This window comes from Cherax quadricarinatus, chromosome 7 (assembly GCF_038502225.1).
Source record: "Cherax quadricarinatus isolate ZL_2023a chromosome 7, ASM3850222v1, whole genome shotgun sequence".
NCBI classification, from domain to species: domain Eukaryota; kingdom Metazoa; phylum Arthropoda; class Malacostraca; order Decapoda; family Parastacidae; genus Cherax; species Cherax quadricarinatus.
The window spans coordinates 58498426-58526116 of NC_091298.1; the positions used below are offsets into that span (position 1 = coordinate 58498426).

At 38.2% G+C, this 27691-nt stretch overlaps 1 protein-coding gene across 1 annotated transcript; it reads right to left on the reverse strand.

Moving 5' to 3' along the window:
- Positions 1–27100, reverse strand: LOC128686873 (uncharacterized). The gene is made up of 4 exons (XM_070082516.1): positions 25329–27100; positions 23044–23175; positions 21658–22335; positions 1–1316 (listed from the first exon to the last, which is right to left on the reverse strand). The coding sequence occupies exons 1-4, from the start codon at positions 27066–27068 to the stop codon at positions 144–146; spliced, it is 3723 nt and encodes a 1240-aa protein (XP_069938617.1). The 5' UTR covers positions 27069–27100; the 3' UTR covers positions 1–143.
- Positions 27101–27691: the final 591 nt, after the last annotated feature.

Genomic DNA, 27691 nt, shown 5'->3' on the forward strand with positions numbered 1-27691 from the left:
AATATATAATACCAATAGCTCATAAAAAGTAATATTTGATTAAGAACCTACCTGAATAATTTTTGTAGTTCTTATTACATCAAATATTTTGTAATCAGCAGAGATTATGTGAATATGATAAAATAGTGTAACAAAACTTTTCATTACTGGGCACTTCCTGCAATGCGTGCCAAAATCTGGTGAACACGTGAATTCAGATCATCAGTATCAGTATACCTTGCTGGAGAGCCACCTTCCTTCAACAATGATGCTTGGGGTTGTCCTAGGTGCATCCGTGACCCATCCAAGTCAGATGTTCTTTTGTCACAGCTTTCACTTACTTTGTTTGCTTGAATATTTGTTGAAGACTTTGGACTGCTAATCATATTTCTTCCTAGTGTTGACTCTGAATATGAACTAGAAGTTTCTTGAACCATAGAGAGCACAGATGGACGATCAACACTTTTAACTCGCACAGCACCATTCATTACTCTTAACTTGCCCTTCATCTTTCCTATGGCATCAAAGCCCTGATTTTCATCCTCCAAAGAATCAGCCATCCACTGCTGTGCATTGCTCTCTCTATCAACACATTTTGGTATCTTTTCACTAAGGCTGCCTTTCTTTCTTTTGAAAGAATCTCCATGGGGATGCACAATAGGAATCTTTGTTGGGGTTGGCCACCTATGCAAGATACTAGTAACAGGGGGCAGGTGCTTGTCTGAACTCAGCATGTGAGCTGGAGTCCACACGTGACCAGCAGGAGGAAGATATTGGATCTTCTGTGATGGTATGGGGTTCCACTCAAAGGCTACTTCTACATGCATCAATTTATTACCACTGCCCATATTTTCAGCATCTGTGTTGATGCTATCATAAAAGCTACTACCAGATCCAAGAGATGATGAATTAGAACCACTCTTAAGGTTAGACAATCTCAGCTCAGAGGAGGCAGTACTGCTTTCATTTTCACATTTGAGGCTTGTCTTCCCACCAGCATATGACAATTTTGAATCACTTACATTTATATTGGTTACATCATTTAAATCTTCATTGTAAAGACAGCCAGTGCTCAACCTTCTCTGAGCAGCCTTGTTAACATTCCAAGAGAAATTTCTTAATTTCTTTTGACCATTTGCAGTAAATATTTTCTTAGGAGTGGCAGAGTCATAAGAGGTTGCTGGGGAAGAACTTTGTAGGTCAGAGAGATTCAATGGGGAACTTGAAAAATCTAAGCTTGAGTTGAGGAAGAAGAGCTGCTGGCTGGAACAATCTGAACTCATCACTGTGCTTGACTTGCTGATAATGCTTTGGTCACTGCAGCATGCCGGGGAAGCCTGCAAAATGTTGTAGTAATAAGTTTAAATTTCGCTTTGTATACTTGATAGGTATGGTACAATAATTATTCTTATCAATATCTGAAATAATGTTTTATGAACCAAATAATATTTGTATTATAATGTACCTTAACTTGAATAATGCTGATACAGTATATTATACATATGCAAAAATTTTCTACAGTAAACTCTCAATTTAACAGATTTAGGCTATATGAGACAAAGTCCACTGGTTTCTGAATTGTCCATTATTGTTAACAATCACAACAAAAAATCTTATTTCTATCTACCACAATCACCATCACCAGCCACACGCTCCTCTTTATGTGCCCGTTAAATCAAGGCATTGTTGTTCTTAAAGTTTTGTACTCACATTATGTGAACTCGACTTCTATCAATAATTACTATATCCATTTTGCTTCCTTATTATCTAGTATATACTGAATAAATCTGTTAAAATTAATAGAGTACAGTGCTGAATGTCCCAGAAAATGTGAAAAAGTGCTTTATCTACAGAAGTATTCTAATAATATCACGATCTGCACAAATTGGTATATTTTATGACTCGATTATCAAAATACTGAATAGTTATTAAAAGCAGTGTTGACCAAGCACTTAATTAATTAATACTGGTAATTAACTACAACTAGCTACCTCATCATATAGTCAGTTATGACAATTTTTTACTTAACTATACAACAAATGTTTGAATTTCATGGATTTCTGTGAATTTAAAGAGCAATCAAAATCGAACTTCAAAGACTAATGCAAGTCTGAGAAGAATGTACAGGCTGGGATAAATAACTGACAATATGAACCTGAAGTATGTTAGAGATAGTCTATAGTTGGGGCCTGTATCATACCTACATTATAAATATGAACACAAGAGATCATGAGATTGGCTATACAGTGGAACCTCAAAAATCGAACTGCTCCCAACACGACCAATTATGTAAGTGTATTTTTGTAAGTGCTTTTATAAGTGTATTTTTGAGGGTCTGAAATGGACTAATCTAATTTACATTATTCCTGATGGGAATAAATTCATTCGAAGTAAAGGCACTCGAACAGCCTTCTGGACCGAAGAAAGTTCGATATTTGAGGTTCCACTGTAGTTTAATCATGGTTTGCATGTAGTCCTATTTCAGGATCTGTGTGTACATATTTATAATGTAGATAGGATATGGTCCCCAACTATAGATCATCTCTAATGAGCTGCAGGTTTGTACAGTATTTTCAATCAGTTATCCCAATCTGTACATGTACAATTCCACATGGGTTGTTGAAGAGCAGTATGCAGTACTGTATAGAGGATAATGGTATGCTCCTGGTCAGTGATTGCTGACTAAACAACATAAACCATTAATGTCCATCTATTAACCCTTTCAGGGTCGACAGGCCCTCTCAGAGACTTGTTCTCAGGGTCGGCCAAATTTAAAAAAAAAATTATTTTTCTTATGAAAAGATAGAGAATCTTTTCCCGATCATAATGACACCAAAAGTATGAAATTTGATGGAAAACTTACAGAATTATGCTCTCGCGAAGTTAGAGGTCTCGACGATGTTTACGCATCGGTGATTTTGGCCACTTTGATCCCTATTTTCGGCCAATTCAGTGTACTTGTCGACAAAAATCATAACTATTTCGCTAGAACTCCATTTTTTCTATCGAATGAGTACAAGAAACCACCCATTTACCGATTTCAACTATCCAACACAGTGGTCAGAATTTAGCAATTTTGCCAATTTCACACAAATTTCAAAAGATGCCAATTTCAGAATAGGGTCCAGAATAAACAAGAAAGACATTCCTGGCACTAAAATAACATTTCCTCTGTTCATTAGTCACGTTCCCATCCCCCTCTTACATTCTTTTGCTTTCCACTTTGAATTTTTATTCTCACAAAAAAATAGAAGATTTAGTGTTATGCAGACTACTGCATTGGTGTAGAAATGGTATAAATAATATCAGCGCACTTGTGAAAGAATATTAGACTCACCAGTTGACATGTATTGGACGCATAGCATGATTTGTTTACTTTTGAACTTCGGTAAAAATCGAACATTTCTGCTACTTTGAACTCAATTTCAAGGTACTTTTCTTTGTAAAACCAGTCAAAATCATCTCAATTCCTGTAATATGTCTTCCATTCTATAAAATGAGACCAGGAAAACTAAAATATGTACAACAATAAATACCATATGAAAACGCAGTGCAAAGTCGCTGTTTTAATCCAAAAACACAGTCAAAGTTTTTTTTTTTTTCTCATTACACACTGTGCTGCAGGATATTTTTTATGCTGCGCACACTGACCACATAGACCCATTCTTTCATATGTAGGCCTACCAGCTTTCTCTTGCTAGATTTGAGGGCGCTAAAATTTAGGCGTATTAGTACGTCAAAAACCCTGGCTCGTAAGCTGTACTAGTACGGCTGAAACCCTGAAAGGGTTAAACAGATATTACCAGATATGCTAATGATGATGCTAGGAAAATAGGATAAATTGCCTGAACCTATGAATTAGAATGTGAATTTTTTATGAGGGCTAGCAGCATGTGCAGTATGATTTCACAATCATACAATAAAGTTGGAAACACATCAGACTTATCAAGAATATACATACCTATATATATATATATATATATATATATATATATATATATATATATATATATATATATATATTTTTTCTGTCTCATAAACACGCTAGATAACAGGGATATCTTGCTACTCCTACTTACACTTTGGTCACACTTCACAGACACGCACATGCATATATATATATACATACATCTAGGTTTTTCTCCTTATTCTAAATAGCTCTTGTTCTTTTTTATTTCTTCTATTGTCCATGGGGAAGTGGAAAAGAATCTTTCCTCCGTAAGCCATGCGTGTCGTATGAGGCGACTAAAATGCCGGGAGCAATGGGCTAGTAACCCCTTCTCCTGTATACATTTACTAAAAAAGAGAAGAAGAAAAACTTTATAAAACTGGGTTGTTTAAATGTGCGTGGATGTAGTGCGGATGACAAGAAACAGATGATTGCTGATGTTATGAATGAAAAGAAGTTGGATGTCCTGGCTCTAAGCGAAACAAAGCTGAAGGGGGTAGGAGAGTTTCAGTGGGGGGAAATAAATGGGATTAAATCTGGAGCATCTGAGAGAGTTAGAGCAAAGGAAGGGGTAGCAGTAATGTTAAATGATCAGTTATGGAAGGAGAAAAGAGAATATGAATGTGTAAATTCGAGAATTATGTGGATTAAAGTAAAGGTTGGATGCGAGAAGTGGGTCATAATAAGCGTGTATGCACCTGGAGAAGAGAGGAATGCAGAGGAGAGAGAGAGATTTTGGGAGATGTTAAGTGAATGTATAGGAGCCTTTGAACCAAGTGAGAGAGTAATTGTGGTAGGGGACCTGAATGCTAAAGTAGGAGAAACTTTTAGAGAGGGTGTGGTAGGTAAGTTTGGGGTGCCAGGTGTAAATGATAATGGGAGCCCTTTGATTGAACTTTGTATAGAAAGGGGTTTAGTTATAGGTAATACATATTTTAAGAAAAAGAGGATAAATAAGTATACACGATATGATGTAGGGCGAAATGACAGTAGTTTGTTGGATTATGTATTGGTAGATAAAAGACTGTTGAGTAGACTTCAGGATGTACATGTTTATCGAGGGGCCACAGATATATCAGATCACTTTCTAGTTGTAGCTACACTGAGAGTAAAAGGTAGATGGGATACAAGGAGAATAGAAGCATCAGGGAAGAGAGAGGTGAAGGTTTATAAACTAAAAGTGGAGGCAGTTAGGGTAAGATATAAACAGCTATTGGAGGATAGATGGGCTAATGAGAGCATAGGCAATGGGGTCGAAGAGGAATGGGGTAGGTTTAAAAATGTAGTGTTAGAGTGTTCAGCAGAAGTTTGTGGTTACAGGAAAGTGGGTGCAGGAGGGAAGAGGAGCGATTGGTGGAATGATGATGTAAAGAGAGTAGTAAGGGAGAAAAAGTTAGCATATGAGAAGTTTTTACAAAGTAGAAGTGATGCAAGGAGGGAAGAGTATATGGAGAAAAAGAGAGAGGTTAAGAGAGTGGTGAAGCAATGTAAAAAGAGAGCAAATGAGAGAGTGGGTGAGCTGTTATCAACAAATTTTGTTGAAAATAAGAAAAAGTTTTGGAGTGAGATTAATAAGTTAAGGAAGCCTAGAGAACAAATGGATTTGTCAGTTAAAAATAGGAGAGGAGAGATATTAAATGGAGAGTTAGAGGTATTGGGAAGATGGAGGGAATATTTTGAGGAATTGTTAAATGTTGATGAAGATAGGGAAGCTGTGATTTCGTGTATAGGGCAAGGAGGAATAACATCTTGTAGGAGTGAGGAAGAGCCAGTTGTGAGTGTGGGGGAAGTTCGTGAGGCAGTAGGTAAAATGAAAGGGGGTAAGGCAGCCGGGATTGATGGGATAAAGATAGAAATGTTAAAAGCAGGTGGGGATATAGTTTTGGAGTGGTTGGTGCAATTATTTAATAAATGTATGGAAGAGGGTAAGGTACCTAGGGATTGGCAGAGAGCATGCATAGTTCCTTTGTATAAAGGCAAAGGGGATAAAAGAGAGTGCAAAAATTATAGGGGGATAAGTCTGTTGAGTGTACCTGGTAAAGTGTATGGTAGAGTTATAATTGAAAGAATTAAGAGTAAGACGGAGAATAGGATAGCAGATGAACAAGGAGGCTTTAGGAAAGGTAGGGGGTGTGTGGACCAGGTGTTTACAGTGAAACATATAAGTGAACAGTATTTAGATAAGGCTAAAGAGGTTTTTGTGGCATTTATGGATTTGGAAAAGGCGTATGACAGGGTGGATAGGGGGGCAATGTGGCAGATGTTGCAAGTGTATGGTGTAGGAGGTAGGTTACTGAAAGCAGTGAAGAGTTTTTACGAGGATAGTGAGGCTCAAGTTAGAGTATGTAGAAAAGAGGGAAATTTTTTCCCAGTAAAAGTAGGCCTTAGACAAGGATGTGTGATGTCACCGTGGTTGTTTAATATATTTATAGATGGGGTTGTAAGAGAAGTAAATGCGAGGGTCTTGGCAAGAGGCGTGGAGTTAAAAGATAAAGAATCACACACAGGGTGGGAGTTGTCACAGCTGCTCTTTGCTGATGACACTGTGCTCTTGGGAGATTCTGAAGAGAAGCTGCAGAGATTGGTGGATGAATTTGGTAGGGTGTGCAAAAGAAGAAAATTAAAGGTGAATACAGGAAAGAGTAAGGTTATGAGGATAACAAAAAGATTAGGTGATGAAAGATTGAATATCAGATTGGAGGGAGAGAGTATGGAGGAGGTGAACGTATTCAGATATTTGGGAGTGGACGTGTCAGCGGATGGGTCTATGAAAGATGAGGTGAATCATAGAATTGATGAGGGAAAAAGAGTGAGTGGTGCACTTAGGAGTCTGTGGAGACAGAGAACTTTGTCCTTGGAGGCAAAGAGGGGAATGTATGAGAGTATAGTTTTACCAACGCTCTTATATGGGTGTGAAGCATGGGTGATGAATGTTGCAGCGAGGAGAAGGCTGGAGGCAGTGGAGATGTCATGTCTGAGGGCAATGTGTGGTGTGAATATAATGCAGAGAATTCGTAGTTTGGAAGTTAGGAGGAGGTGCGGGATTACCAAAACTGTTGTCCAGAGGGCTGAGGAAGGGTTGTTGAGGTGGTTCGGACATGTAGAGAGAATGGAGCGAAACAGAATAACTTCAAGAGTGTATCAGTCTGTAGTGGAAGGAAGGCGGGGTAGGGGTCGGCCTAGGAAGGGTTGGAGGGAGGGGGTAAAGGAGGTTTTGTGTGCGAGGGGCTTGGACTTCCAGCAGGCATGCGTGAGCGTGTTTGATAGGAGTGAATGGAGACAAATGGTTTTTAATACTTGACGTGCTGTTGGAGTGTGAGCAAAGTAACATTTATGAAGGGATTCAGGGAAACCGGCAGGCCGGACTTGAGTCCTGGAGATGGGAAGTACAGTGCCTGCACTCTGAAGGAGGGGTGTTAATGTTGCAGTTTAAAAACTGTAGTGTAAAGCACCCTTCTGGCAAGACAGTGATGGAGTGAATGATGGTGAAAGTTTTTCTTTTTCGGGCCACCCTGCCTTGGTGGGAATCGGCCAGTGTGATAATAAAAAAAAAAAATAATAATATATTTTTTTTTTTTTTTCAACAAGTCAGCCGTCTCCCACCGAGGCAGGGTGACCCAAAAAAGAAAGAAAATCCGCAAAAAGAAAATACTTTCATCATCATTCAACACTTTCACCACACTCACACATTATCACTGCTTTTGCAGAGGTGCTCAGAATACAACAGTTTAGAAGCATATACGTATAAAGATACACAACATATCCCTCCAAACTGCCAATATCCCAAACCCCTCCTTTAAAGTGCAGGCATTGTACTTCCCATTTCCAGGACTCAAGTCCGACTATATGAAAATAACCGGTTTCCCTGAATCCCTTCACTAAATATTACCCTGCTCACACTCCAACAGATCGTCAGGTCCCAAGTATCATTCGTCTCCATTCACTCCTATCTAACACGCTCATGCACGCTTGCTGGAAGTCCAAGCCCCTCGCCCACAAAACCTCCTTTACCCCCTCTTTCCAACCCTTTCGAGGACGACCCCTACCCCTCCTTCCTTCCCCTATAGATTTATATGCTTTCCATGTCATTCTAATTTGATCCGTTCTCTCTAAATGACCAAACCACCTCAACATCCCCTCTTCTGCCCTCTGACTAATGCTTTTATTAATTCCACACCTTCTCCTAATTTCCACACTCCGAATTTTCTGCATAATATTTACACCACACACTGCCCTTAGACAGGACATCTCCACTGCCTCCAACCGTCTCCTCGATGCTGCATTTACCACCCAAGCTTCACATCCATATAAGAGTGTTGGTACTAATATACTTCCATACATTCCCTTCTTTGCCTCCATAGATAACGTTTTTTGACTCCACATATACCTCAACGCACCACTCACCTTTTTTCCCCTCATCAATTCTATGATTAACCTCATCCTTCATAAATCCATCCGCCGACACGTCAACTCCCAAGTATCTGAAAACATTCACTTCTTCCATACTCCTCCTCCCCAATTTGATATCCAATTTTTCTTTATCTAAATCATTTGATACCCTCATCACCTTACTCTTTTCTATGTTCACTTTCAACTTTCTACCTTTACACACACACATTCTCAAACTCATCCACTAACCTTTACAATTTTTCTTTAGAATCTCCCATAGGCACAGTATCATCAGCAAAAAGTAACTGTGTCAATTCCCATTTTGAATTTGATTCCCCATAATTTAATCCCACCCCTCTCCCGAACACCCTACCATTTACTTCTTTTACAACCCCATCTATAAATATATTAAACAACCATGGTGACATTACACATCCCTGTCTAAGACCTACTTTTACCGGGAAGTAATCCCCCTCTCTTCTACACACCCTAACCTGAGCCTCACTATCCTCATAAAAGCTCTTTACAGCATTTAGTAACTTACCACCTATTCCATATACTTGCAACATCTGCCACATTGCTCCTCTATCCACTCTATCATATGCCTTTTCTAAATCCATAAATGCAATAAAAACTTCCCTACCTTTATCTAAATACTGTTCACATACATGCTTCAATGTAAACACTTGATCTACACATCCCCTACCCACTCTGAAGCCTCCTTGCTCATCCGCAATTCTACATTCTGTCTTACCTCTAATTCTTTCAATTATAACCCTACCGTATACTTTTCCTGGTATACTCAGTAAACTTATTCCTCTATAATTTTTACAATCTCTTTTGTCCCCTTTCCTTTTATATAAAGGGACTATACATGCTCTCCGCCAATCCCTAGGTACCTTCCCCTCTTTCATACATTTATTAAACAAAAGTACCAACCACTCCAACACTATATCCCCTCCTGCTTTTAACATTTCTGTCATGATCCCATCAGTTCCAGCTGCTTTACCCCCTTTCATTCTACGTAATGCCTCACGTACCTCCACCACACATACATTCTGCTCTTCTTCACTCCTAAAAGATGGTATACCTCCCTGGCCAGTGCATGAAATTACCGCCTCCCTTTCTTCCTCAACATTTAAAAGTTCCTCAAAATATTCTCGCCATCTACCTAATACCTCCCTCTCCCCATCTACTAACTCCCCTACTCTGTTTTTAACTGACAAATCCATACTTTCCCTAGGCTTTCTTAACTTGTTTAACTCACTCCAAAATTTTTTCTTATTTTCATTAAAATTTCTTGACAGTGCCTCTCCCACTCTTTCATCTGCTCTCCTTTTGCACTCTCTCATCACTCTCTTCACCTTTCTTTTACTCTCCATATACTCTGCTCTTCTTATAACACTTCTGCTTTGTAAAAACCTCTCGTAAGCTACCTTTTTCTCTTTTATCACACCCTTTACTTCATCATTCCACCAATCACTCCTCTTTCCTCCTGCCCCCACCCTCCTATGACCACAAACTTCTGCCCCACATTCTAATACTGCATTTTTAAAACTATTCCAACCCTCTTCAACCCCCCCACTACTCATCTTTGCACTAGCCCACCTTTCTGCCAATAGTCGCTTATATCTCGCCTGAACTTCCTCCTCCCTTAGTTTATACACTTTCACCTTCCTCTTACTTGTTGCCACCTTCCTCTTTTCCCATCTACCTCTTACTCTAACTATAGCTACAACTAAATAATGATCCGATATATCAGTTGCCCCTCTATAAACATGTACATCCTGGAGCCTACCCATCAACCTTTTATCCACCAATACATAATCTAACAAACTACTTTCATTACGTGCTACATCATACCTTGTATATTTATTTATCCTCTTTTTCATAAAATATGTATTGCTTATTACCAAATTTCTTTCTACACATAGCTCAATTAAAGGCTCACCATTTACATTTACCCCTGGCACCCCAAATTTACCTACTACTCCCTCCATAACATTTTTACCCACTTTAGCATTGAAATCCCCAACCACCATTACTCTCACACTTGATTCAAAACTCCCCACGCATTCACTCAACATTTCCCAGAATCTCTCTCTCTCCTCTACACTTCTCTCTTCTCCAGGTGCATACACACTTACTATAACCCACTTTTCACATCCAATCTTTATTTTACTCCACATAATCCTTGAATTTATACATTTGTAGTCCCTCTTTTCCTGCCATAGCTTATCCTTCAACATTATTGCTACTCCTTTAGCTCTAACTCTATTTGAAACCCCTGACCTAATCCCATTTATTCCTCTCCATTGAAACTCTCCCACCCCCTTCAGCTTTGTTTCACTTAAAGCCAGGACATCCAGTTTCTTCTCATTCATAACATCCACAATCATTTCTTTCTTATCATTTGCACAACATCCACGCACATTCAGACTTCCCACTTTGACAATTTTCTTCTTCTTATTCTTTTTAGTAATCTTTACAGGAAAAGGGGTTACTAGCCCATTGTTCCCGGCATTTTAGTTGACTTTTACAACACGCATGGCTTACGGAGGAAAGATTCTTATTCCACTTCCCCATGGATATAAAAGGAAAAGTAATAAGATCAAGAACTATTAAGATAAAATCAAAGAAAACTCAGATGAGTGTGTATAAATAAACGTGTACATGTATGTGTAGTGTGACCTAAGTGTAAGTAGAAGTAGCAAGACATGCCTGTAATCTTGCATATTTATGAGACAGACAAAAGACACCAGCAATCCTACCATCATGTAAAACAATTACAGGCTTTCGTTTTACACTCACTTGGCAGGACGGTAGTACCTCCCTGGGTGGTTGCTGTCTACCAACCTATATATATATTGTATATATATATTATATATTATTTTTATTTTTTTTTTATTATCACACTGGCCGATTCCCACCAAGGCAGGGTGGCCCGAAAAAGAAAAACTTTCACCATCATTCACTCCATCACTGTCTTGCCAGAAGGGTGCTTTACACTACAGTTTTTAAACTGCAACATTAACACCCCTCCTTCAGAGTGCAGGCACTGTACTTCCCATCTCCAGGACTCAAGTCCAGCCTGCCGGTTTCCCTGAATCCCTTCATAAATGTTACTTTGCTCACACTCCAACAGCACGTCAAGTATTAAAAACCATTTGTCTCCATTCACTCCTATCAAACACGCTCACGCATGCCTGCTGGAAGTCCAAGCCCCTCGCACACAAAACCTCCTTTACCCCCTCCCTCCAACCTTTCCTAGGCCGACCCCTACCCCGCCTTCCTTCCACTACAGACTGATACACTCTTGAAGTCATTCTGTTTCGCTCCATTCTCTCCACATGTCCGAACCACCTCAACAACCCTTCCTCAGCCCTCTGGACAACAGTTTTGGTAATCCCGCACCTCCTCCTAACTTCCAAACTACGAATTCTCTGCATTATATTCACACCACACATTGCCCTCAGACATGACATCTCCACTGCCTCCAGCCTTCTCCTCGCTGCAACATTCATCAACCACGCTTCACACCCATATAAGAGAGTTGGTAAAACTATGCTCTCATACATTCCCCTCTTTGCCTCCAAGGACAAAGTTCTTTGTCTCCACAGACTCCTAAGTGCATCACTCACTCTTTTTCCCTCATCAGTTCTATGATTCACCTCATCTTTCATAGACCCATCCGTTGACACGTCCACTCCCAAATATCTGAATACGTTCACCTCCTCCATACTCTCTCCCTCCAATCTGATATCCAATCTTTCATCACCTAATCTTTTTGTTATCCTCATAACCTTACTCTTTCCTGTATTCACCTTTAATTTTCTTCTTTTGCACACCCTACCAAATTCATCCACCAATCTCTGCAACTTCTCTTCACAATCTCCCAAGAGCACAGTGTCATCAGCAAAGAGCAGCTGTGACAACTCCCACTTTGTGTGTGATTCTTTATCTTTTAACTCCACGCCTCTTGCCAAGACCCTCACATTTACTTCTCTTACAACCCCATCTATAAATATATTAAACAACCACGGTGACATCACACATCCTTGTCTAAGGCCTACTTTTACTGGGAAAAAATTTCCCTCTTTCCTACATACTCTAACTTGAGCCTCACTATCCTCGTAAAAACTCTTCACTGCTTTCAGTAACCTACCTCCTACACCATACACTTGCAACATCTGCCACATTGCCCCCCTATCCACCCTGTCATACGCCTTTTCCAAATCCATAAATGCCACAAAGACCTCTTTAGCCTTATCTAAATACTTATGTGTTTCACTGTAAACACCTGGTCCACACACCCCCTACCTTTCCTAAAGCCTCCTTGTTCATCTGCTATCCTATTCTCCGTCTTACTCTTAATTCTTTCAATTATAACTCTACCATACACTTTACCAGGTATACTCAACAGACTTATCCCCCTATAATTTTTGCACTCTCTTTTATCCCCTTTGCCTTTATACAAAGGAACTATGCATGCTCTCTGCCAATCCCTAGGTACCTTACCCTCTTCCATACATTTATTTAATAATTGCACCAACCACTCCAAAACTATATCCCCACCTGCTTTTAACATTTCTATCTTTATCCCATCAATCCCGGCTGCCTTACCCCCTTTCATTTTACCTACTGCCTCACGAACTTCCCCCACACTCACAACTGGCTCTTCCTCACTCCTACAAGATGTTATTCCTCCTTGCCCTATACACGAAATCACAGCTTCCCTATCTTCATCAACATTTAACAATTCCTCAAAATATTCTCTCCATCTTCCCAATACCTCTAACTCTCCATTTAATAACTCTCCTCTCCTATTTTTAACTGACAAATCCATTTGTTCTCTAGGCTTTCTTAATTTGTTAATCTCACTCCAAAACTTTTTCTTATTTTCAACAAAATTTGTTGATAACATCTCACCCACTCTCTCATTTGCTCTCTTTTTACATTGCTTCACCACTCTCTTAACCTCTCTCTTTTTCTCCATATACTCTTCCCTCCTTGCATCACTTCTACTTTGTAAAAACTTCTCATATGCTAACTTTTTCTCCCTTACTACTCTCTTTACATCATCATTCCACCAATCGCTCCTCTTCCCTCCTGCACCCACTTTCCTGTAACCACAAACTTCTGCTGAACACTCTAACACTACATTTTTAAACCTACCCCATACCTCTTCGACCCCATTGCCTATGCTCTCATTAGCCCATCTATCCTCCAATAGCTGTTTATATCTTACCCTAACTGCCTCCTCTTTTAGTTTATAAACCTTCACCTCTCTCTTCCCTGATGCTTCTATTCTCCTTGTATCCCATCTACCTTTTACTCTCAGTGTAGCTACAACTAGAAAGTGATCTGATATATCTGTGGCCCCTCTATAAACATGTACATCCTGAAGTCTACTCAACAGTCTTTTATCTACCAATACATAATCCAACAAACTACTGTCATTTCGCCCTACATCATATCTTGTATACTTATTTATCCTCTTTTTCTTAAAATATGTATTACCTTTAACTAAACCCCTTTCTATACAAAGTTCAATCAAAGGGCTCCCATTATCATTTACACCTGGCACCCCAAACTTACCTACCACACCCTCTCTAAAAGTTTCTCCTACTTTAGCATTCAGGTCCCCTACCACAATTACTCTCACTTGGTTCAAAGGCTCCTATACATTCACTTAACATCTCCCAAAATCTCTCTCTCTCCTCTGCATTCCTCTCTTCTCCAGGTGCATACACACTTATTATGACCCACTTCTCGCATCCAACCTTTACTTTAATCTACATAATTCTTGAATTTACACATTCATATTCTCTTTTCTCCTTCCATAACTGATCATTTAACATTACTGCTACCCCTTCCTTTGCTCTAACTTTCTCAGATACTCCAGATTTCATCCCATTTATTTCCCCCCACTGAAACTCTCCTACCCCCTTCAGCTTTGTTTCGCTTAGGGCCAGGACATCCAACTTCTTTTCATTCATAACATCAGCAATCATCTGTTTCTTGTCATCTGCACTACATCCATGCACATTTAAGCATCCCAGTTTTATAAAGTTTTTCTTCTTCTCATATATATATATATATATATATATATATATATATATATATATATATATATATATATACACACACACACACACACACACACACACACACACACGTATATAATTATATATATCCTAGGTAGTAGGTTGGCAGACAGCAACCGCCCAGGGAGGTACTACCGTCCTGCCAAGTGAGTATAAAACAAAAGTCTGTAATTGTTTTACATGATGGTAGGATTGCTGGTGTCTTTTTTCTGTCTTATAAACAAGCAAGATTTCAGGTATGTCTTGCTATTTCTTCTTGCAATTTGGTGACACTGCACATGCATAGACAAGCATATATGTATACATGCCCCTCTGAGTTTTCTTCTATTTTCTTACTAGTTCTTGTTCTTGTTTATTTCCTCTTATCTCTATGGAGAAGTGGAACACAATTCTTCCTCCGTGAGCCATGCGTGTCATAAGAGGCGACTAAAATGCCAGGAGCAAGGGGCTAGTAACTCCTTCTCCTGTATATACATGTATTACTAAATTGAAAAGGAGAAACTTTCATTTTTCCTTTTGGGCCACCCTGCCTTGGTGGGATACAGCCAGTTTGTTGAAAGAAAGAAGATTAGTAAATCACTGTAATGCAGGGCCCTCCTGTATGCATAAATTTGTGTTAGGGAGGTCCATAAATATTCAAGTTTGAAATTTCATTACCTCATCCTGTCATGATGTTCCATTATATTATAAACATTCCGTATTAGGTTTTAAAAATTTATGAAGGAAGCGGAACACAATTAGAAGTACTCCAAGACCTCAAACTGTTACCCCTTTGCCCTACAATAAAATAGAAATTTCTGGTTTCTCTCTAGGAGAAAATGAAATACAGGTACAAGACTGATTTACTGACAACAGATGATTCAGCACCCCTTTTAGTCTGAACAAAATTACAAGACCACCTTATTACCTAACTAGCAAGTGAGGGAAGTTTCTTGATACCTGTTACAGGCTCTTAATCCTTCATATAACAATAACGTATGTCTATACCAGCGGTAGGCAAACTATGGCCAATGGGCAGCATGCAGCCCGCCAAGATCAAGTCATATACTCGCGTTATTTGGGGACAAAATATTAGTAAATTTGAACAAAAAAAATTACCACGCAACTCCAAATAATACTGTGGAACTTTAACACATTACCCATGAATTTTTGAATGTGGCCCCTGCACTGAAAAGTTTGCCCACCCCTGGTCTATACAGTACATCACACTATGTAAATTTTCATCGTTAATCATTTATGCTGCTTTACATTCATTAACAATGACAGTATTAATCAATCCAGACTGTTTAGCTGGACAAATTAAGTTGATGTATTACAATGCTGTAAATTAACATCAGGTTTCCTATCTGAAGGACTTCTCTATTGTTTTAGTATTGTATAAATTACCATATGGTGCAGTATTATATAATACATTACAGATGTAACTGGGATGCTTTCTGACTAACATTGGAGACAATACGTATTACAAACATGCTTACAGCTGTAAACAATAATGGCTGCATTCATATAAAAAACCTTTTAGCAACTAGATTCATGCAAAATCATGCTCTACACCTACTACCTGCCAAATGCATGAAACAAGCAATATAAAAGAGGAAATAAACAAACTATTCCACTGAAGATTAAGTCACAATTAACAACTAATCCACAAACTGGAGCAGAATCTTCAGACTAGGTTTTGGTCTGTCCTGAACCATTAAAAAGTCAGGTCACCTAAAGATTTATCTCCAATTTGCAAGTTAGATGTCAACAATATCAGTGTTAAGAGCAATATCCATTCCAAATTATGTCCATGCATGCTGACATAATTAATTCTACTCACTACATTCATCCAAGTTACTACAGTACTACTGTCATATCTACAATAATGAGTTTCTATTTTTACTATCTACAGTTGTAATATAATCACAAATAACAGAAAAAGGAAAATGACTAAAAGGATTGTAGCAAAAAATCTGACACAAACCTGAAGAAGGAGGCGGGTCTGTTAGTGCGACGTTCAGCCACTGTCGAAGGAGAGGAGGAGGAGGACGTGGAAGAGGTGGAGGAGGAAGAGGACATGATGGATGTGGAGGTGGAGGAGGAGGAGGAAGAGAAGTCTACCACACCAGCCCCCTGTGAGAGAAAACAGAACTACCATACCTCTACTCAAACAGGAATTTTCTTCTATGTTATGTCTGTCAGTAGCTTTGAGATTATGAAAAAAAAAATTATGTTTTTCACCAATCTAAATAATGGACATAATTCATACGTGTATAAATTATGACTCAAAACTATTGGCCTATGAATTTCTAACTCAAATGACCTTTGCCTTTTTTTTTAATATTATAAGCTTACTACAAAAAAAGGAAGATTAGGTTTTGTTATTTTAATCACTTTCCTCATAGTTTATGTATTACAGTACTGTATATGCTTTTAATAACTTTATTTTGCATATTATTTGGATACAATCATACTGAAATCTAAACTATAAGTAAATATATATACAGTATAAGGAATTTATGCAAAAAACACTGCTTCCTTCATTAATAATCTACAGTATTTCCCATGCAGATCAGAAGAAAAACTATTATACCACAGAAGACTAAAGACATTGTGAGTAGCACTCATCTTTTCATATCACTGTATATGCTTGTGTATAAGTTTTACTTGCAGATGTCACACAACCAATCTCAGGCTCTTACAACCGGGATTCAGTTAACACTCAGACAAACCACAGGCAACTTTTGGACATGTCTAGTCTTCAATTTAACCCTTAAACTATCCAAACATAGATCTACGTTCATGTGCATAGCGCTCCGACTTTAATTTTCTCCATTTGAAAGTATGTAAAAAAAACAACCTACGTTCGGAGCACTACGCACGTCAACGCAGATCTACATTTGGACAACTTAAGGGTTAATGTCATTCAGTTACTAAAGATAAAAAAAAAAACTTTCTAATGGAAATGGCTGTGTATGTCATGTTAAACCTTCTCAAGGGAGGTTCCTTGACATAGGTGATCTTCCCTTCCTTAAACCTGACTGCCTCACATTCTCCAGGTGCTGTATGATCCTTACAATGATTGTATCCTATTTGAAACATTCTATTATGTAATCACTGACTGGAAAATCAAGTTAAAACTGATACACAGACAAACATCAATTCATTTACTTTCTGGAGGGCCCCTGTGTTCAACCTTCATTTCACTGTATTTTAATTTAACTGCTAACTCTGGCATTGGCTCCAAGCCTTGATGCTGGTGAAAGGCTCTACCTGAGGAACTGGAGTTACTCTTCTCTTCCTAGATTCCAACTTAATTACCTCCCAACCCTTCAACTATAAAGAAATCGACTGGATAGTGTATGAGGTTGGAACTGTGAGCAAACAGTCAACCAAGTCCATTAATGTTATTAAAGAAGCGACATGAATAACAGAAGGTAACTTATATTCGATACAAGAGAAAAGGGAGAATTATCAATATGCTACTTAAAACCGTTTTAAAGAGGTGATCATTTTCTATTGGAAATTATAAATGATGCTAAAAGAAAAAATACAAAAAACAAAAAATAGATTATAAAAAAAGGTAAGTATGCAAATCTGAAAAACTGTCTCAAGGAAATAAACCAGAATAAAAGACTAAAATGGACAGACAAACTTGTGAAATTTTATAAAATGTGAAAATAGCTAAAACTTTTCTAAGCACCAAAAAGAAAAAGAAAAGGTCACAGGTCAAAAGATGCAATAAAGTTTTTCTTCGTAAAAAGCACAGTTGAAGATTGAGACACTTATGCAACATATGGGAATCTTTATTGAGGAAACGTTTCGCCACACAGTAGCTTCATCAGTCAAATACAAATCAGAAGGGTGTAAGAAGAGGAGTTTGAGGTAATCAGTCCCTCAGCCTGGAGTCGATGTGTTCAGTCCATCAATCTTCAACTTGTCGGTTTTCAAAACCATTTATCACAAAAAGCACAGTAAACAATGAAATGGAATACAAGAAAAGGTAGCAAGTGCTACAACCACAAATAATTTTATTTAATTATATGATATGCTCAACATATAAGCTGGAATACCATGAGCATAGCTATTGTTCTGTAGCTACAACTGGGCACCATGATCACTCACTCTCTCTCTCCCAAAGACAGAGAGATATCCACCCTTTCCCAATAGTGTTAAGAGTAGGTACATTAGGGCCCATGAGGCTAAGACAGTGAATCTGAAGTGTGGCAAGTTAAGAGGCAGGGTCAGGGTCTGAGAATTGACCCCTGCAACCACAAATGATTACAAATAAGTGAAAACAAGCAATGAAACACACACAAACAATTTCCCTAATACATTTAACATTCTTGTGTGGAATCTTTGTCTAATAAAATACAAAATGAAACTTAAAGTCCAAAGGTGTGCATCCAGACTGGTAACTAAGCTAATGGGAATGAGCCTTAAAGAAAGAAGGGAGCTAACAAGATTTTTTGTCTACATGGATAAGAGGGAATATGAACAAGACATGAAAAGTACTCCAGGGTACTGACAAGGATATGATTTTTATCAGTCAAGTGGTAGGACCAGAGAGTCATCCCCATGTACTTATATAGATACTAGAGAAGAACAAAAGAAAACTGATGGCAATCATATACGTACTCATATAAACCAGTGAAAACTTTTTTCTTTGTGTTATAAAGAAATGTATTGAAATGAAGAATTATAGTGGAAGCTGACTCCATACAAAGGATAAAAAAAACAAATATATGTATAATAAAATTATTTCCAGTTAGTTGGTTAAAAGTCAAGCAGTAGACCTAAGAGCTAGACTACACTTCCCCATCCTTTCTGCAAACTTAAATAGGTAACTACACAATACCATATATTCCAGGTACTTTATACGCAATATATACAGTACACAGAGTACAAACACTGTCAGAGAGTATCGGAACACCAGAGACTTGTTTCTGATTTATCTCTTAAAAAAGGCAAAGGTCAATAATTGCATTATGCATCAAGTTAAAACAAATATGTTAAAGCTTACCAGTATCATCAGAATCAATAAAACCAATTCTTAAATTTAGGCAAGACAGAGAACATTAGTCTCATTTTTACTACTGTACATATTTTGTGCATTATGTTACAACCTACTGACAAATGTATTAGATTTGCAGTACCAAATTAAAAACAATTCTGTTCATAGTATTAAAACATTTAAAAATAATTCTCCAAACACTAGCACTCGAGAAACAAATTTTTCACATACATGAAGACATCACAGTAATAAATAAAAGTCTGACTCTTTACCCTTAATAAAAGTTTACCCCCAGTTACTGATTTTAGCTATTCTAAAATTAAGATTGAAAATAACGGTTATTCTGAATGGAAAATTCAATGACAACTTCTCTGGTAAAAAAATCTATATACAGTACAGATTTATTATATACAATACATCATTTTATTTAGAAAGTAATAAACTGGAGATAAAGCATAGAGGACAGCACCAAAGATACTGTGTGCACAAGTGAAGAGTACTAGTATTAGACTAGAAGAGAAATCATCCACATCACCAACAAAGATCTTCGGGATAATCCCTGAAATGGGACTGTTGTAAGAGGTATCAAAGCTTTGCACAAGGCATTTTACCAGTAAATCTTTAGTTCACAAACCTTCGCAAAACTGTAATACGTTTAATATATTTCAAAGTCAAACTCTAATAAGGATATATACAGGAATATAAATATGCCCTATAAAACAGACTACAGAATAGCATGCATATTTGTATGGTTCTTTTAATGATTAATCACAATGTGTGAAAATTTTAGGAAAAACTGTCTTTTCCTCTATTTCTTTATAGTATCATGCAGTAAAATTAAGGAATGATTCTAAAACCACACTTGAGCCACAATGACACTGATCATCTTGAGTATTTAAACCGATTGAAATATACAAACTGGCAGTATTTTTACTGTCTCTTCAGTTACAAGGTCCAAAGTACAGTATATTTTAAAAACTGGTTTCAGTATATGTGAGCATATGGGATGTATATGGTAATCATGTTGAGAAGTACAGTGCAGTATTTACAGTTGAATCCTCCTCATGTAGGGTAGAAAAAGAGTAAACATATAAAAAAGCAATGAATGAATACTGTACATCCAATGACATCATCTGCAACTAGTATGGTCAGCACATTTCAATAAATCTTTAACTCAGGCATATCACAAGACTTTTGTGTGTTCTTAATTAAGATCAAGAGGTACTCCCCAAACCAAGCTACTATTTCTTACATTGGTGAGATGGCTTGATTTACTATTAAACTAAAAGGTTTAAAATTAAGACTACAGTACAGTACTACTGAGGATTATCATCTTGTCAACAGAGCACTATGAAGATACAGTATTCATGCCAACACGCCCACAAAAACTTTGATAGGAAGAGATTTTTGGTGACATTTCATCTAAACTGCTGTCTGGCAAGTAAACATTCTTCCCATTACTATATACAAAAATCAGAAACCATGATGATAATGATACGAAATTGTACTAATAAAGTAAGTTTCTAATATAATAAGTAAAAATACATCCACTGGCCAGACATCTTAAAGATATTTAATGAAGTGTAAATGCCAAGCAACATCCGTAAGTACCGCACCCATGACCAGATCCCACCATACCCCAACACACCCAAATGCACAAAATATCATGAAATCTTTGTAGCCAATTAATAACTCACTGGCCTCGTATTTTATAAACATAAAAAACTTTAAAAATTACTTGTGTCAAATCACTACAACTATAAGTGCCTTGACGACTTGTCTCCAACTAATTAAATATCTAACTACCAATGTTGTGAGAGTCATGTTGGTGATTAATACTTTACAGTATTTCTACTATAGTAACTTAACAAAGTGTTTGCATTGCCAGCAGTTAAAAGTGCAAGTAAAAAGTGAAGCCTAAGTCCTAGAAACCTCCCTGAGAACACCTGTGACTCTTGCCCTAATATCTTTGGAAAAGAGAAAGGAAAGTAAGAGGAAGGAAACAGCCTAATAAAAAAAAAGCCTAGTTTAATGATACAACTAATAAAAGAAAACGAGAAGTCTGGTTTATAACACACTCGTCATGTGGTCACTTAGGTGGTCTCACGGTAAGTTTCGGATTTACTGGCCAAGAATAAAATTCGTCAAGGTCTGGACGGGCACGGCACTTACGTGTGTTGTGGCTATTCAAGTATATTTAGCCAGCGGCCTAAGATGGACGCCCCCCGACTGCGTACCTTGTGCTGGCCACCCACCCCAGGACTGCTCTTTCCATTTCCTTTGACATTTGTTTGAGTGGTCTTGATGGAGTCCCGGCGTCCTATTACCACACGGCTATTGGCACCACTATTGCTGCGTCCCAAGGAAGTGGCTCGGCCTCCTTCCTGAGGTGAAATCCTCGTCGTACACACCCTGGAATTTATGCTAGGAGCAGGAGACGTGCGAGGAGTGCCTGTTGGAGTGGCACGGCCAGAGTGAACCAAGTTGGGTCTACTACGAGGTCCAGCTCCACGTCCAATTGAATCTCTACCTCCAGAAACTTCTGAACCAGTCGATTCCCGATGACAGAGGTTTCCCCCACCATGATAAGGAACATGGGCATTCAGAGTTCCAACAGTAGATGCACTCCGAGTTTCTCGACTTCGACGTGGAGGCTTCTCTACCGCTAATGGTACCTTGCGATTTCCAGACTCAGATGATGCTGAGTTTACAGAGTTGTTATTGGTCTCTGATCGTCTGGATTCCTCTTGATGCACTACAACATCATATTTTATATTTGGACCAGGATGAACAGTATGAGTGGCAGCCTCAGCAGAATCGGCTTCACCACCTTCAGTCATGGTGGATATACTAAACATTAGTGGACACACATTTATTCCAATGTCTTTCTGCTCGGTTCTCTCTCTGTGTTCAAGCTGCAAAGAAAAAATAGAAATGATATATTAATGATAAATAAATGTTTTCTGAACTGCACAATAAAAAACAGGGAAGAGAAAAGATTTACTTTCTATGTTTATCATAATGTATGCAATGTGTTACTTTTTTAATCTGCGAATTTTATCATCTATAATATAAAAAAGCTACACTGAAATACAGTATATATATAGTTTTCCCAATAATCTGTACAACTAATTTTGGTCTTTATTTTTTTATGAATCTGATTTAATTCCAAACTAATCTTTTTTTAAAGAAAATTATTGTCAAGCTGGTTTGAAACTCCTATGGCACATTTCCAGAGCACTAACTCATGCCATTACTCTGCATCTATGTAATGTAGTGTAAAAACTTTACATACATTAAGTATTAAGGTTGAGGTTTGTAGATACAGAAGCCTTACTAGTGTTTCTGCATTAGGAATAGAGTTCAATGTCTTTTTGTTTTAAGATCACAGTTCTCATGCAGAATTTTTTTTACATATCTTAAAGCCAAGGTATACAGACAAGGAACTTTAATCATTTCTTAATGCTGAAGTATCAACTTTACCTATGTCTCAAAGCTGAGACATACTGTACTTACAAGCTTTACCTTTGTCTTTAGGTTAAAATACTGTTTACAACTAAATTTTGCTTGTGCCTTTAGGCTGAGCTATACAAACTTTACTTATATATACAGAGGAATCTTACTTGTGTCTTAAGGCTGAGATTCTGCTCTCGCAAGGCTATGATGGTGGAATGTGTGTGTCTGTGTTCCGCTTCCCACTCGGCTGTTTTGCTCACCCACTCTTCACTAGCTGTCTCAATTTGCTTCCTCAAAACCTGTTAAAATTAGTACTTCATTAAATATCGTGTTTAATTATAATATTTCAATTGTTATCAACATACATTTCAGGAGACTTCTTATGTTCTAGCAATGTATTCAGGGAATTTCATAACCTTTCTTTTCAAATGTATTTATTGAAAGTCATAACCCTTATATTCTAATAACAAGTTTTAAACAAACGAATATTATTTGAAAAATTCCTGTATTTTTAGAGTAAAAATCAAAAGCATATTAACTTATACAGTACTACAGTATTGTATTTGATCCTTGTCCATCAATACTGATTCTGAGAGTCAAACATCTTTACATTATAGATGAAACATGTACAACCTAGAGCCTTTACTCAGAGCCATTGTGTATCTTACATTGTCATGAAGTTTATATAAATAATGGGTTATTACTGTATATTCATTAAGAAGCAGTTAACCTCTAAGGGCAACATAGCACCTGGGTAACACGATTCAAGAGGTTTGATCTAAGAAAAGGGAAGGAAGCTCCTATAACTTGAATCAAGGTACCCCCCAACCTTCACTTAATTTGAAAAATATAAATACAGTACCATAATGTAAAACTAAGAAAATACAGTGGACCCCCGGTTTACGATCAGCTCCCAATGCGACCAATTATGTAAGTGTATTTATGTAAGTGCGTTTGTATGTGTATGTTTGGGGCTCTGAAATGGACTAATCTAATTCACAATATTCCTTATGGGAACAAATTTGTTCAGTACTGGCACCTGAACACACTTCTGGAATGAAATAATATCGTAAACCGGGGGTCCACTGTACTGGTAAAGTGAGAGTCATCCATTTGAGAGACAAAATTTGCTGACAAGTATGATGGGGAGACACTATGTTATACAAGATTTGCCAACAAGTATGGCAGGAAGAAACTTATGTGAGGTAAGAGTTGTTGACGGGTATGGTAGGAAGATACAGTGGAACCTCAGTACTCGAACAGCTCCGTACTTGAACAATTCGGTATTCGAATGCTTTGTTCGGTAAACAAATCGCTCGGTAGTTGACCATTTGCTTGGCACTCAACCAAACAAACACAACCTGCCAGAACTTCGCTGAAAACTATTTCATGTTTCTTTACATTTTTTAGTTTTATTTAATATTATCTGTATAAATAAGTCACCATGGGGCCTAAGAGGGTTAGTGATAACAGCCAACCAAAAAGAAAATTGGTTGGGAAGAATTTGTTCTGTACTCAAACAGATCAGCACTTGAACAGCCTTCTGGAACCAATTAAGTTCGAGTGCCAAGGTTCCACTGTACTTATGTGAGGGAAGCCTTGCCAACAAGTATGGTAGGAAAATTCTTTGTGCACAGCATTCCCTTGTGTATACACTATGCTTCTCTCTAAACAAAGCTCTGGCTAAAACAAAACGTACGTGTTCTGCACATAGTGTTCTAAGAAATCATCTATCCCATAATTATGAGTACAGCAAAAATGGCAGGAATAGATGCAATGTAATGCTAAATGTTATATTCATTAGAATTACTTTTATTCTATGTACATCCTTAGTGTCTTTGTATGCATGTATTGTATATGTAATGGTTTTTATGTTTTGTTATGTTCTACTAGCCTTAGAATAGGTTAAAGCTTGCCCAAAATGTTCTGCAAAGCCAGGGGCTCTCCATGTGTGCTACTATTAACTGTCATCCAATTTTGTTAAAAAAGGTAACCATATGGAAATAAATTTATTAATAATAATAATAATAATTAATTATTATTATTATTATTATTATTATTATTATTATTATTATTATTATTATTATTATTATTATCACTATACTGTACCACTACCACAACAATTACTCTCATGGATTTCCAAGCTTAATCACTGCTTATAATGTTAATGAGACTGCCTAAGATTTGATTTAGAGATTTCAAGTCTATAAAAGTAAAAAGAAAAATGTTAACTTGTATAATGAAAAATAATTTTTAAAGCTGATTAAGAAAGGAAACATGGCAGTATAGCAATCATGATCTAAGGTAATGAATTTTTTATACTGTAATTATAAGTAACACACACAGGCAACGGTTTAACGTAGTCAATGAAAATAAAAACCTCACATTCAGAGTGCCATTCAATCAGAAAAAGAGCTGGATGATGCTTAACAAAAAATTATCATACGAGTACCTCAGTTTCCATCACAGTAGTAAGAAGTTGACGTTGCAGTTCCAACACATCTTTTTCCCTTAGAATAGCAGAGATGCGTTGCTTATTTGGCTGAACCTTTAAACGGGCACCTTTCAGAAGGCTCACAGGCATACTGAAACCACCATCTGCCTTGCCAGCCCTTCTTTCTCTCTCAATTACTACTCTGTCACTACCTTTCTTGACTGCATCTGTCGCTGAGGCAAAAGCTGAATCCTTAACATTTACATTTTCACTAGCGGAGCTAGGGTCTTTATAACATGCATTCTGATCTTTACTGCTGTTATCTTTCTGACTGGAAGCTGTATTGTATTCTTTGTTTGAGTGCCTCTGAGTCCGATCTCGAATTGGCACCTTGAGAACCCTAGGCAGGAAAATATCTCTGTCACTATTAATGCGTACACTTGATGCACTACGGATCATGCGGCCTCTAGCAGTTGGTCCAGCACAATGAGACTCTTCAGTGCCATCTCCACTGGCAACACTAACTGTTACAGCAGGAGGCACTCGACGAGGTTTGGAGAAGTTAGCTGTAGTGGTTGTGGCAGTGGTGTTGTCACTCACAATGTGAACAGTATTTACTCCCCCCATCACCGAATGAACAATCCCACCTGTTGATGCTGGACCATCCCGCCGAACACCATTAGTTTTAACAAACTGCAAATTCAGATCATTGCCATAGTCAACTCTAGACTCTACTCGAGGATCAAGTCGTGGATCAAATCTGAGAGCCCTTACTTGATCTTCAAGACGCCGTTTATCACCTGCCAAAGCTAAAAGCTGCCCATGGAGATCAAGAAGACGTTGGTGAGACGCAGCAGCTTCAGCCTCTGCCCAACTAACTCTGCCAACTAAATACTGACGGTCTTGGCGAAGGCGATCCACAGCCGCCCATGCCTCTGCTTCCATCGCCATGCCAACAGGTGGAGGTGGGGGAGGTGGAGCTAATACATCTCCACGAGAATGATAGTGTCCTATTGGCCCAGGCAGGGAATGTGGCCAATAATCTCTATATGCTGGATGTGGTCTTGGGGATGCAAGGGGATCTGATGCAGAGCTACCTGGTGGAGGTTGCTGGTTTAATCTATCTTGTTCCATACGTTCTGCCCGTTCCAATTCATTTCGTAATCGAGTTCCTTTTCTTTGTATGACTTCAAGCAACTGCAACAGTTCATCTTCAGCAGAGCCAAGGGGTAGTTCTGGTTCTACAGAGGTCCAACGATGTTCCTCCACTCCAGATAGATGGTCGCCAGCTGAGGAAGATGAGCTCTTGCCCATACTGCCTCCAGCCTTATCTGTGCTGAACCCCGAATCTGCCACTGCTGAGCTGCTATGCGTCTCACTGAGTGACTTGCCACCAGTACTGCTGCTGCTACTGTTGTTTCCACTGTTACCAGTGGTGGTCACTCCAGCTGAAGATGACATAGGGCGCTGCTGCCTCCCATCACCCGAGGTCACGTGGTGGGGGGCGTCAGACGATTTGCTGGGGGATGACACCCCCCTTGTGGCAGGAACAGCCTGTAAAGGCTGGGAGGCCTGGCTAGATGGATGGTCATGGACATGGGTGGGAGTGAGAGAGTGGTATGCTCTGGCCTGTAAATGAGGGAAAGCTTGCAGCACATTGTCCCGGAACTCCAGAAGTGATGTCACCTCGTGTTGAAGCTCCTGTAAGAAGAAAACCAAAACTATAATACTGCATAAAAATAAAAATGCATTATACATAATACATAGCACAGAATAAATGAATCTACTAACCTAATGTCTCATTCATATTAACAAAGATTTATTATTATATGTTTAGAAAATTATTTAGAACACAGAGCAAAATAAAGAACAAAGAGGAACAATCCCATGACTGGAACAATACTAATAACCCACACATAGGATGGAGGAGCTTATGATGTTGTTTCAGTCTGACAAATTTACGAAGTTGGTCAGAGTGACTTTGTAAATGGTCCAAGTTAGATCGAAATGTTGTCATAAGCTCCTCTCTCCTATATGCTGGTTATTTGTGTACAGAGCAAAATATATGAAAACTTAACCCTTTGACTGTCGCAACCCCCAATCCTGAGGTGTCTCCTGGTGTCGCAAAATTTAAAAAAAAAAAAAATATTTGTTCTTATGAAATGATAATCTTTTCCCGATTGTAATGACACCAAAAAAACAAAATTTGATGGAAAACTGACGGAATTATGCTCTCGCAAAGTTAGCGGCCTCGGAGCTGTTTACAAATAGGCGATTTCGCCCACTTTGAGCCCTATTTTCGGCTAATTCCATTGTTCCAGTCGCCCAAGCTCATAGCTATTTCTTTAGAACTCCATTTTTTCTATCGATTGAGTACAAGA